Source organism: Drosophila teissieri, chromosome 3R, assembly GCF_016746235.2.
Source record: "Drosophila teissieri strain GT53w chromosome 3R, Prin_Dtei_1.1, whole genome shotgun sequence".
NCBI classification, from domain to species: Eukaryota; Metazoa; Arthropoda; class Insecta; order Diptera; family Drosophilidae; genus Drosophila; species Drosophila teissieri.
In genome coordinates, this window is record NC_053032.1 from 26,525,539 (window position 1) to 26,537,379 (window position 11,841).

An 11,841-nucleotide genomic window follows, 5' to 3' on the forward strand; every position below is an offset into this window, starting at 1 on the left:
AAAAAGCCAAGAGATGGAAATGTAGAAAAGGCGACGGCGAGCGAAGGCCGCTCGAAGCTCAAGTGGCAGAGCCATGGGCCATAAGCAAATCATGCCGTAACATAATGAGGCAACATAACAGAGTGGAACAGGACAAAGGAAGGACATCGGGCACCGGCAGGAGCATCGGGCAGGAAGCAACTGCCACAAGCAAATTGCATCGCCAGTCGCCGGTTGCCAGTTGCCAGTTAACGGTTGCGAAATTAGTTTAAACTTGGCGGAAGCGAAGACGTCCACGAAGACTACACGGCACGAAAGTGTCTGCACTTAGTAAATACTTTGTTTTGATTACTAGTTTTGAACATAAATGTAATGGGACCATTATTTTCAACATTTTGCACCAACTACTGTGTACTTGACTTCTTTAAATGCATTTCTTATTACAACTTGGCTAAAAATGGTCGTGATATTTAAACAATAACAGTTTCGCACAGCTAATTAGCAATACCAACGATTTCTATCACTTTTTGACGGGCTTAGGAAAAAATATTTTTTTTTTTAATTTATGCATTTTTGGAAGGGGGTAACATCATCAAATTTTGCAAAAAATGGCCAAAAAATATAATTTTTCAACTTAAACACACATCGATTGTAAATTTAATTACGATTTCAACAAGATATGCCATTCCATATTCGCACTAATATTACCAATAATTCGCTTAAAAAACCCATAGTTTTTTACGGAAATTTGCAATATGGCTTTTGACTCAACTTCGATAAATATAAATATAAATATATAAATACAATATATGCATAATTTTTTTATGAAAGATAACCACAAACCAAAGTTAATTGATTATTGATTATATTATTGATAATACCTTAACAACCCCTATATTTTTGCAAGTGCTTACCAAGACTGTGGCTGCTTTGTTGCCTCTTGCAGATGCTGCACCTGACCGGAGACAAGTCCTGGCATTCCGTGGAGGCAATGTAAGCATTCCGGGACAAACGCCGTCGACAGCACATTAAGGAGGAACAACTTGAAATTACCATAAAAACCGCAGAGGTCGGGCAGTGCGGAGTGCGGAGAGCGGGGAGCAGGGAGCAGGGAGCAGGGAGCGGGACGAGGCAAGAGCGGGAAGAGGGCGGAGCGGTTAAGGATGCGGTCGCTTAACAAGTCGGCGGGCGAGGAGGAGCTGACTGGCCTGAATGGCAACTCCAGCGACTCCATCTATACCATCAAGAACAAGTGGATCACCGACTGGTGAGTTGGCTCAATAGAATAAAGGCGCCTTTCAGAATATTAATTTCGGTGTCAAAGCTTTTAGAAAAGGGAGAGCTTTAAAGGCAACATTGCTAGCATTGTCCGTAAAATATGATAATTTCTTTTAATTATACATTTGCCTGAAGGAATGCAGATAGTTCTATAGCATTTATTTACTTTCCCACTTCCAGGAGCCTGCGCAGGGAGCGGGATAAGCTGTGCAGCTTCCTCTTCAAGCGAGTCCTGACCCACACGGAGTGCAAGCGCCTGCTGGAGGCGGCCAAGATCTATGGCGAGAGCAGTGACTTCAACTCCTGGCCGGTCAATGAGCAGCTGCAGTGGTACCGGAACTTCGATGTGAACAATACCAACCTGCTGCTGGCTGTTAGAAATCAATCCTCTGATGGCGGCACCACCATGTCGGGTTCCAATTCCGACTCGGAGATCCTTGGTCCTGTGCTGCCACCATTTGCCCTGTGGCAGACGATCCTGATAGCCATCTGCCTGGCCATCTGCATCATTCTGACGGTGGGCGGTAATATCCTGGTGCTACTGGCCTTCATCGTGGACAGGAACATTCGGCAGCCCAGCAACTACTTTATTGCCTCCCTGGCAGCCACGGACATGCTGATAGGTAACAGCTAACTACTACCCTGTAAGTTAAAAATTTTTTATCATATTTAACCGCTTATTTCAGGAACCGTGTCGATGCCCTTCTACACGATATACGTGCTGAAGGGCTACTGGGACCTGGGTCCGATGCTCTGCGACCTGTGGCTCTCCGTGGACTACACGGTCTGTCTGGTGTCCCAATACACGGTGCTGTTGATCACGATAGATCGCTACTGCTCCGTGAAGATCGCCGCCAAGTACCGCAGTTGGAGGACAAGAACCAGAGTGATCTATATGGTCACAATCACTTGGATCATTCCCGCTCTGCTCTTCTTCATCTCGATCTTTGGATGGGAGCACTTCACCGGCAAGCGGGATCTACTTCCCGGCCAGTGCGCCGTTCAGTTTCTCAAGGATCCGATCTTCAACACGGCCCTGATCATTGGCTACTATTGGACCACGCTGATTGTGCTTTTTGTCCTGTATGCCGGGATCTACAAAACAGCCTACGATATGCAGAAGCGCAGTGAGGCGAAGCAACGGAAGATGCAGTCCATGGTGGCCCTGAGTGCTGGAGCCATGTCCGGAATGGCAGGACATGCAGCGGGCATTGGTGTGATTGAGGAGAAAATCCTGAAGACCAAAGTGGAACTGGCGGGCGATCAAACCGACTTGGATAGTGCCTGCACCACAGTAATCAAGAGATTGAGTGGTTCGGGTCAATCGAATCCTCTGGCCGTGGCCACGGAGGAGGTGGAGAAGATGACACCGGAACAGAGGAGAGCGTCGGCCGCCAAAATCCAGGAGGAGGCGAAGAAACGCGAGGCAGCCGTGGATGCGGAAAAGAGCGAGAGATCCAGCAGTCCGGCCTTCGATTCCGACGAGGAGTCGTCCGTCAACCAGGCCCAGCAGCTGATCACCCAGCAGAAATTGAACAACATGAGGAAGCGGTCGTCGATTGGTCTGGTCTTTGGGGCACAGGCCGCCCTGCTGGCCACGCGGGGCAAAGGTAACTTGCAGAAGAGCACCACCAACTCCAAGTCCATCGAGGCCATGCACCAGTACCACCACCACCAACAGCACCACCACAACCAGAGTCCGTTGCAGCGGGCGCAGAGCAAGGAAGAGGTGCGCTCCCTGCACCACCAGAACCAGAACCAGCAGCATCCGCACCACCAGCACCACCAAAACCAGCCGAACCCACCGCTGGACAGGCCCAAGCGCACATCCTGCTCCACCCTGTCCCAGATAGCCGAGCATGATCGCTTGGTCGACCTGTCCGCTCCACCAACACTACTCCACGCCAGTGATCCCCTGTCCCCCGTGGACTTGGCCCCCATCGAGGTGCCCAGTGATGAAGTGCATCAGAGTCTGGTGCAAACCATATTGCCACCTCCCGACGCCTTTCAGTGCCCCAGTACCCCGATCTCCGATGACTTCTCCGATCGCCCCTTTGGCAATAGTTCGGGCAACAGCGAGCTGGCCCTGACCTATGACCTAATGACGAACTCGGAGCTGCGGTACATGGACGAGAGCTCCGCCATGCTGGCCAGCGTGACGGCCAACTCCACGACCTCCCCGAACGACAGTGTCCAGGGGAAGCCACCAGTCCTGCCTCCGCCACCGCCCGCACGTCGAAATCCACCAAAACCGAACCTGAACCCGAACCAGAGCCTAAGTCAAACTCCCAGCCAGAACCAGAGTCCCAGCCAAAGCCTCAGCCTCAGCCTCAACCTGAATCCGAATCACAACCAGACTCAGAGTCAGAGTCAAAGTCAGAGTCAGAGTCAAAGTATCGAGGAGGCGGTGGCCATTGAAAAACGTCTTCTCGTCTCGTACACAGGCATCGAGGACTTTGCCAAGGTGAGGCGGGAGAGCTGCATCGAGGCCATCTGCCTGCTGGATGTGCCCGGAAAGATAACTGCGGACTGTCCCCATCGCCGGGCCTCCAGTCCCATGGAAACCAGCAGCAAGGATGCCATACTCTATTCCCCGATGCCGCCAATGCCACTCTCACCCAAGGTCAAGACTTCAACGCCCCAAACGGGAACGCCGCAGTCGGCGACGGCAGCTCCACCGCCGGTGCCACTGGAACGGATCGAGGAGCGAGAAACCTCGGACAGCAATACCAACAAGATGCCCTCCACCTCGGGCACCACCAGCAGTACGGGCGGTGTCGGCGGAGGCGGGGATCAAGATGGTGGCGGTTGCGCCACCAAGAAGAATCCGGAGCAGGACGATGCCAACAGGGAGGAGAAGAGTTTGGCGGCCAGCCGAAACTCCAGCAAGCGGGCATTCATCCACTCAATAGGAAAGCACTTCAAGAGCAAGAAGGCTCTACCCCTGATCCTTGGCGTGGGTGGGCGGCAGAAGTCCAAGTCGGAGAATCGTGCCCGCAAAGCGTTTCGCACGATCTCGTTCATCTTGGGCTGCTTCGTGGCCTGCTGGACACCCTACCATGTGCTGGCCCTCGTCGAGGGATTCTGCCGGCATCCGCCCTGCATCAATGAGCACCTCTACATGTTCTCGTACTTCCTCTGCTACGCCAACAGCCCGATGAATCCCTTCTGCTACGCTCTGGCCAATCAGCAGTTCAAGAAGACCTTCACGCGCATCCTCAAGGGGGATCTGCACATGACCTAAGTTGGTTTTGGCAGCTGAAGTGGTTCACTTGCTGGTGCTTGAGCTGAATCCCCGATGGATTTCCATTTGGCACTGCACTTGCGCAAAGCACCAGACACTTGTGAGCCCCGAGAGTCTGGCGCCTTTCAACATCTCTATTCCCAAAACCCTTTCAACCTACTTAGGCCCATAAGTTTTCTATACAAAATCACCTAGAAAAGTGCTCCGCTAAATGGAAAATCCGCGGAATGCTCGACCACCAGCAGAGTATTGGAATCAAACACTTGTTAAATTCAAAATTTAATCGGTGGACGGACAGGGAAGAGTTAAGAGTTATCTGTAAGTAGCCAAAGGTGTGTGCAATAGTTAGAATCGTTGGGGGGGAATACAAGCTATCCGGTTTGGGGATACACATAGGTCTAGAGTGGCACTAAGCGGGGCGAAATGTTTTAGACAATAAATATTTTAATGTTAATAACCAATCTATGATAACCATGCAAAGTATATAATATGATAGCTAATAAAATAAAATAGGCATAAGATATACACATTTACCGAGACTAGAAAAGAGCCCACAAACCAAAACTCCCAAACATATCCCAAATATAGAGAAATACGTCTTTTGTTGTTCCGCAGATACTCGTATCAATATCAATGAAAATCAGACATATGACATATGAATGGTGTAGGCTATAAGAAAACCAACCCTTTGAGGGATATACAAGTCGAAACCCTTTCGACGGCGACACTTTGTCGAAAACTAAACCTAATTATGATTTCGAAGGTTCGTAGAAACTTTTATATATAGTTTTTTTAGGTTTTAGAACTTAGAGCATTGCTAAAATATGAACTGTGTTCAAACTCTTTCGACGAATGGTCGCCGTCGTGGGGTTAAGCAGTTCGATGTCACTCCTGCAGCAGATATACGATTTTAAAGAAACACTTAACCCAGCATACAGGCCCGCGTAATTGCCTATGGATATGGATGTAGGCCAGACAAGTTCAAGAGTTTTGTTTGAATATTCATGAGTGTAGAGCATACGAAGATACATACATATAGCTACATAGATGTCAATTTTTGCGCAAGCCAGCAACTATACTTATACGGATATATAGACGTCTCCTTAGCGCCTTTGCCAAGTTGCCTAACTGAGTTCACTCTCATTCTGATAATCTCTGTCCTCGGTTGGAGTACTTTGTTATTTGTTAACCGTTCTGTTAACCGTTTCGTTAACCGATTCGATTCGTTTTCCAGTGAGTAATGTGCTAAACAAGTTTTTGCCTTTGTTGAACGTTTCCTTTTAGCACGTAAGTGATAAGTGTAACAATAACTAAAATTATTACTGAATAAATAAATGAATGAATAATGGCATTTTCAATGACACACGGAATAAATCCTCATTTCTCGAAAACATGATTTTATTTTCAAAAGTGTAGCGACTTTACTTTCATTTGTATTTACATCGTTTTCCATATAATTCTTTAAATTTATATGAGTTTTAGCCCAGAGCTATTTTTCTCTAAATGTATTCTTCTTAATATAATTTACGAAAACGAGAACAACCGAAGTGTGTGCAGTGTTGGTTAATGCCAACCCGAGCTAACTTTGAAATTAAATTCAAAGTGAAATGGAAAACAAGGCACAATAAGTGCGAGTGTCAATCGCCACGCGTAGTCCGCGATCCGCAGTCGAGGTGTTCGGTGGTGTCCCAGGTGCAGCACTAGTTCCTGCTTCCCATACCACTTCCCATTCCACTTCCGAGGCACTCCAACGTCAGTTTTAGCTAACCCACTTACGCCGAGTTCCGATCGAAGTCCAGCGATTTGAATATCCACAACCTTTGGTGACCCGCACGGCTGCTCGACATGGAGATCATACTGCGACTGCTGGCCTTCATACTGAACGCCTTTGGCGTGCTGGTGAACAAGATACTGGATTTGGTGTTGCCCCGTCAGAAACCCAAGTTTTCGGGCATTCGCAATCCCCTGCTGAAGAAGTCCGTCGTTGAACTGGTCACCCAATTGCGACGCGGCGAGGTGAGTCTCCAAGTCCAATGGCGTCATTCGTCGTGTGTGGCGTCATTTGCAAGTCATATATGTTGGGGTTCGATTCCAGATCACCTCTGTGGAGTTGGTTACCGCCTATATAGCACGTGTGCAGGAAGTGAATCCCTCTCTGAATGCCGTTGTCGAGGATCGATTCGAGGCTGCCCTGCAGGATGCCAGATTGGCGGATCAGCTCATCGCGAAGGCGAGCTCCGAGTTCGACCGCGTGGCCCTGTACACCAAGTATCCCATTCTGGGTGTACCCTTCACGGTCAAGGAGTCGTGTGGTCTTAAAGGTATGCTTCAGATACCTCAAATCACTGAAACTCGTGTTGTAAACTGATCCATTTACAGGATTATCCTTTGCTGTGGGCAGTCTGGCACGCAGAAATATGAAAGCCCCCCAGGATGGCGACGTGGTGGAGCTGGTGCGAGCTGCTGGTGGCATACCCCTTTTGGTGTCCGCCAATCCAGAGTTTTGCATGAGTTTCGAAACCAGCAACAATATCCAAGGACGTTGCCTGAATCCGTACGATCTGCAAAGGACCTCCGCCGGATCTTCGGGCGGCGAGGCATCGTTGAATGGCTGTGGAGCCACCACCTTTGGCGTGGGTTCGGATATCAGCGGCTCCATTCGTCTGCCGGCCTTGTTTTGCGGCGTCTTTGGCCACAAGCCCACCGGCGGTCTGACGTCGGTCAAGGGTCACTTTCCCTACTCGCTGACGGACAAGAAGTTCCCCCAGATGCTGCAGATCGGCCCCATCACCAGATTCGCCAGGGATTTGCCCTTGCTGTTGGAAATAATGGCGGGCGGCAACAAGCACAAGCTCAAGATGTCTGAACCAGTTGCTCTGAAGGACATGAAGGTGGGGTTTTCCCTACTAAATTAAAATAGATTATAATCTTATAATATTATAGGTATACTATGCCTTTGGATACTCCGGCTTCAACTGCCTCACCCATCCCGTGGTGGACTTTGACATCAAACTGGCCATCACCAAAGCGGTCACGTGCTTGGAACGAGGAGGAGTTCAGACCAAGAAGGTGGGTACATCATTGTGGAAATTCTCGACCTAATGGCATTTCTCCATTAGTTGGATCTGAAATTCCTGAGCAATTCCCTGGAGATTGCCCTGGTTTCCCTGGTGGACTTGAAGGGTCTGCCCAGCATCGTAACCCAGCGGGCGGATCGGGATCCCTCGATGCGTTTGCTGATGGTGGAACTGTTCAACAGCATCATAGGTCACTCGATCTTCACCAAGGAGGCCATGATTCTGGAGGTGATGAAGCGTTTCAATGGCCTCATGGCCAGTGGAAACATGGAAGAATACCGCTTGGAGGCCGAGAAAATCAAGAGCCATTTGAATGTAAGCAAAGTAAATCACTCTTAAAGCTATACTGACCATCGAAATACCATGACAGCAACTGCTCGGCACTCAAGGAGTCCTCATCCTGCCCACCTTCCACACGAGCGCCCTCTGCTTCCACACCTCGCTGCTGAACGTGACGGGGATCGACAATCTGCTGCTCTTCAACGTCCTTGGCCTGCCCGCCACCCATGTGCCCATGGGCACGAATCAGCGGGGGATGCCCATAGGGCTGCAGGTGGTGGCCGCCCAGTACCAGGACAAGCTCTGCCTGAAGGTCGCCGCCGAGCTGGAGGCCGTTTTTCACGGCTGGGTGCCACCGGTGCCACATGACACATGAAACACCAAGCGAAGATCGAGTCCCTGCTCGTTTATCCATTTAAGGTTCAAGGTTAAATTTTGTTTAAAGATCTAGTAGTGTTGTGAAGATTAAAGTGAAATTCGTTTAATACACCAAATTCTTTTTATACTGGAGTGTTTTTCTGGATCACTGAATAGTCGGCTGAAATTTTCAAAAATAATTCATTCAGCGCTTTTCCCTCGTAGACGGACAAATCAATGGAAAACTACATTAAAATTTCCGTAAGTGCTTTAAGTTTGGATTTGTCATAGTCATTGTCATATGATTGTTCTCAAGGACGAAAAAGGAATCCATCCAGAACCCATCCATATGAGGGTATGGAGGACTTGAACTCTGTATCCGAAGAGGAGAACTCCGAGTAAAACCTAAAAAAATTGGTTCAAGAACAGTTGAATCCATATATAAGATACTCTACCTATTACTCACCTTTCTCACCTTTTAAACAGTATATACATATATGATATACTTTTGTTTATAAAGTGGTTGTTTTCATCTTTGAAATAACTTTCTCAAAGAATTAAATAAGTCCCCATAAGTTCATTCTTATACACTTAACAAACTGCACAAAGCAGTTTTCGCAATAATCTCATTCAAATTTTCGTCACAATAATAATAACGAGCTATCGTTACGTTTAATGATTGAAATGGCAAGCTCAAATTTCGAAATACGAACAGACTGCGGCTCTCACTGCGGAAATGTTACGTTTCGCACAAACTCTCTTAATCTTGAGACCCTTCCACCTTATCACACCCTTCCCTACCCCATAAAAATATACATATATATTTATATATATATATTTATACATCGGCGAATTTGACTCTCTGCTCTCCAATTTCACAGACTCGATCGTTCAGTTTGTTTTCAGTTCATTTCATTCTCGCTGCGAACGGCCGCTCATTCGGTTCTTGTGCGCAATGGAAATATTTCTGAGGCTGCTCGTGATTCTGGTGAAGTTGGTGGCTTTGTGCGTGTGTCCGCTCCTGGAGGCCTTTGTTTATCCGCCCAAATCCAGGAGGACCCTCGTCCCCCCCATCAGGAGTCGTCTGCTCACCCTCAGCGTTCAGGAGCTGCGCAGACGCCTTCAGTGCCGCCAGGTAAACATATTGTATTCACACTGGGCAGGCGCTTCGTTTGGCAAAGTTGCTGGTGAAGTTTGTGGGAACCTCCAAAGTCCATCTAATCATCTAGTTTCACAGGTTTTAGTTCAAGCTGCAAATGTGAATCACGCAATTAAAAACATATTACCTTATTATTATAATTAGCTCTAGACTGCTGCAATAAACTTGCAAGATTTTCAGGGGTCACGTACTAACAAGCAATAAACCATATATAAAGTATACTGAAATTGACTAAACTATTCCATCGGCGTTATCAAAAAAGCACAGTTCGTGGCGATAAGCCCGGCCCGGCGTCCGAATACCATAACAAATAATATCTAAAGCTAGTGTATGGGTATATATGGCAAACTATTTAGGTGTTATATTTTCCGATTTCAGTTGACATCGGCGGAGTTGGTGCGCACCTATATCGAACGTATCGAATCAGTTAATAAGCATCTAAATGCCCTAGTGGAATCTCGTTTTACGGCCGCCCTGGAGGAGGCCATTGAAACAGATGACCTCATAGCCAGCTGCCAAAGTGCAGCAGATGTGGAGAAGCTCTTCGCAGAGCGTCCACTACTGGGACTTCCCGTGACCATAAAGGAGTCATGTGCCCTCGAGGGCATGAGCTTTGCCGTGGGCAGTCTGTCCAGAAAGAATATCAAAGCCAAAGCCGATGGCGAAGCAGTGAAGCGTTTGAAGTCAGCTGGAGCCATTCCGCTCCTGGTCTCGGCCACGCCGGAATATTGTTTCAGCATCGAGACGGACACCTTGTTGAATGGAAAAAGCCTGAATCCCTACGACTCTGAACGGACACCGGGCGGAAGTTCTGGTGGGGAGGTAAGATGGTAATTTTAATGGTTTCTAACTATGAATATGTATTATGAAATACTTCCAGGGCTCTTTGAACGGAGCAGGCGCCTCTCTTTTCGGCATTGGTTCAGATATTGGTGGTTCCATTCGCATCCCCAGCTTGTATTGCGGCATCTTCGGGCACAAGCCCAGTGGCGGAGTGTGCTCCCCCAAAGGACACTTTCCCAACTCATCGGATCCAAACATCGGACACTATTTGGTGGAGGGACCCATAAGCCGCTTCGCCGAGGATCTGTCCGAGTTGCTGCAAGTAATGGCGGGCAAGGAAAATGCATCCAAACTGCGATTGGATGAGCCCGTCCAGCTGAAGCAGATTAAAGTGCAGTATGCTCTGGGTTTTGAGGGTATCAATGGATGGATGCATGTGGCGGTGGACAAGGATATCAGGAATTCGATTTGCAAAGCCACAGCGCATTTGAAGAGCCTCGGCTTGGACGTGAAGAAAGCGAAACTACCCAATCTCGAGAATTCAATGGAAATGGCATTATCCGGAATCGCCGGACAGGATTTAATGGACTATCTATTGCCGGATGAGAACCCAGAGGGTTCGGGCAAAGTGCGTGAGACTCTCTGGGAGATTGTCAAAAGTCTGCGGGGTCAATCGAATTACACAACCAACGCCCTGATCTTTGAACTCATGCGACGCACAGGTGCCTTTATGTCGAAATCGAAGCTCAATCAATATATGACGGAATCTCGCGAATTGATCGGGGAGTTCGAGGTAAGTGGTCTACTACTTAACACGCAAACTTATCTTTTCTTACATAAAACAAGTGTTTTTTCATTAGCAAGCTTTGGTTTGCACTCTACTGTATCTTTACTGAAATAATTACTTTCATTACATTGCTATTGTTTAAACACATTGTTTATCCTGCAAATAGTTTTATTTTGTCACCTCTTATGAAGAAAATCTGAACTCAATTTTACTCAATATATTTATCATTTATGATTACTACCAGATAACTTATTAATTTAGATTTAATTCTTGTTTTCTGTTTAGAATCTACTTGGCGATAACGGCGTGCTTCTGTTTCCAACTTTGAATCTACCTGCTCCGCGGCACAAGTGGTCCATTCTATCACTCTGGGGCGTGGACTACACCCTGTTGTTTAATGTACTCGGTCTGCCCGTCACCCATGTGCCAATGGGTCTGAATGAACGGGGGCTTCCCATGGGGCTTTCTGTGATTGGGGCGCCAAATCAGGATCGGTTGTGCCTCCGAGTGGCCGTGGAGTTGGAACGAGCCTTCGGTGGATGGAAGCCACCAGTGCCGCACGACCTGGATGACTAACTAAATGTCTGGACAACGAAGAACCTAAGAAAGAACTCATATGCGTAATATTACTATATAATAATGAATGAATGAATGGAATTTTTAAATAAAAACTAAGAAAAGGTGTGAGCCCGGGATAAATGCGAATTTGTATATATACATTATGTCAAAAACGATTAGACATAGTCAAATGTCAACATGTTTAGAAAACAATCACCCATAGCGGGTCCAAAATATAAACTTTATTATAAACATATCTTTATAAATCAAATAGCTTATTTAAACTATATTGGTCAGTAATGGTGGTTATATTTTATACATATTTTTAAAACAACCGCGC

General features: G+C 47.4%; 3 protein-coding genes across 4 annotated transcripts; all 3 read left to right on the top strand.

Annotated features, from left to right (window-relative positions):
- Window positions 1-1,142: 1,142 nt before the first annotated feature.
- LOC122621483 (probable muscarinic acetylcholine receptor gar-1) lies at window positions 1,143-4,501 on the top strand. 2 transcript variants are annotated; one of them, XM_043799345.1, is made up of 4 exons: window positions 1,143-1,246; window positions 1,438-1,880; window positions 1,944-2,867; window positions 3,702-4,501. In XM_043799345.1, the coding sequence occupies exons 1-4, from the start codon at window positions 1,143-1,145 to the stop codon at window positions 4,499-4,501; spliced, it is 2,271 nt and encodes a 756-aa protein (XP_043655280.1). The 2 variants fall into 2 exon arrangements, with proteins under 2 accessions (XP_043655280.1, XP_043655279.1); XM_043799344.1 differs by having other exon boundaries at window positions 1,944-4,501.
- A 1,625-nt stretch (window positions 4,502-6,126) lies between these two features.
- LOC122620361 (fatty-acid amide hydrolase 2-A) lies at window positions 6,127-8,344 on the top strand. The gene is made up of 6 exons (XM_043797789.1): window positions 6,127-6,517; window positions 6,597-6,822; window positions 6,881-7,392; window positions 7,445-7,570; window positions 7,621-7,893; window positions 7,949-8,344. Exons 1-6 carry the CDS (start codon window positions 6,347-6,349, stop codon window positions 8,231-8,233), a joined length of 1,593 nt encoding a protein of 530 aa, XP_043653724.1. The 5' UTR covers window positions 6,127-6,346; the 3' UTR covers window positions 8,234-8,344.
- A 772-nt stretch (window positions 8,345-9,116) lies between these two features.
- LOC122620344 (fatty-acid amide hydrolase 2-A) lies at window positions 9,117-11,642 on the top strand. The gene is made up of 4 exons (XM_043797763.1): window positions 9,117-9,349; window positions 9,752-10,195; window positions 10,254-10,949; window positions 11,229-11,642. Exons 1-4 carry the CDS (start codon window positions 9,170-9,172, stop codon window positions 11,517-11,519), a joined length of 1,611 nt encoding a protein of 536 aa, XP_043653698.1. The 5' UTR covers window positions 9,117-9,169; the 3' UTR covers window positions 11,520-11,642.
- Window positions 11,643-11,841: the final 199 nt, after the last annotated feature.

Excerpts from the sequence above, each read along its gene's own strand:
- LOC122621483 (XM_043799344.1), top strand. The coding sequence starts at position 1,143 with ATGCGGTCGCTTAACAAGTCGGCGGGCGAGGAGGAGCTGACTGGCCTG. Across the intron at positions 1,247-1,437 it reads AACAAGTGGATCACCGACTG|GAGCCTGCGCAGGGAGCGGG; the intron begins GTGAGTTGGCTC and ends TCCCACTTCCAG. Across the intron at positions 1,881-1,943 it reads AGCCACGGACATGCTGATAG|GAACCGTGTCGATGCCCTTC; the intron begins GTAACAGCTAAC and ends CGCTTATTTCAG.
- LOC122620361 (XM_043797789.1), top strand. The coding sequence starts at position 6,347 with ATGGAGATCATACTGCGACTGCTGGCCTTCATACTGAACGCCTTTGGC. Across the intron at positions 6,518-6,596 it reads CCCAATTGCGACGCGGCGAG|ATCACCTCTGTGGAGTTGGT; the intron begins GTGAGTCTCCAA and ends GTTCGATTCCAG. Across the intron at positions 7,393-7,444 it reads TTGCTCTGAAGGACATGAAG|GTATACTATGCCTTTGGATA; the intron begins GTGGGGTTTTCC and ends ATAATATTATAG.
- LOC122620344 (XM_043797763.1), top strand. The coding sequence starts at position 9,170 with ATGGAAATATTTCTGAGGCTGCTCGTGATTCTGGTGAAGTTGGTGGCT. Across the intron at positions 9,350-9,751 it reads GACGCCTTCAGTGCCGCCAG|TTGACATCGGCGGAGTTGGT; the intron begins GTAAACATATTG and ends TTCCGATTTCAG. Across the intron at positions 10,950-11,228 it reads AATTGATCGGGGAGTTCGAG|AATCTACTTGGCGATAACGG; the intron begins GTAAGTGGTCTA and ends TTTTCTGTTTAG.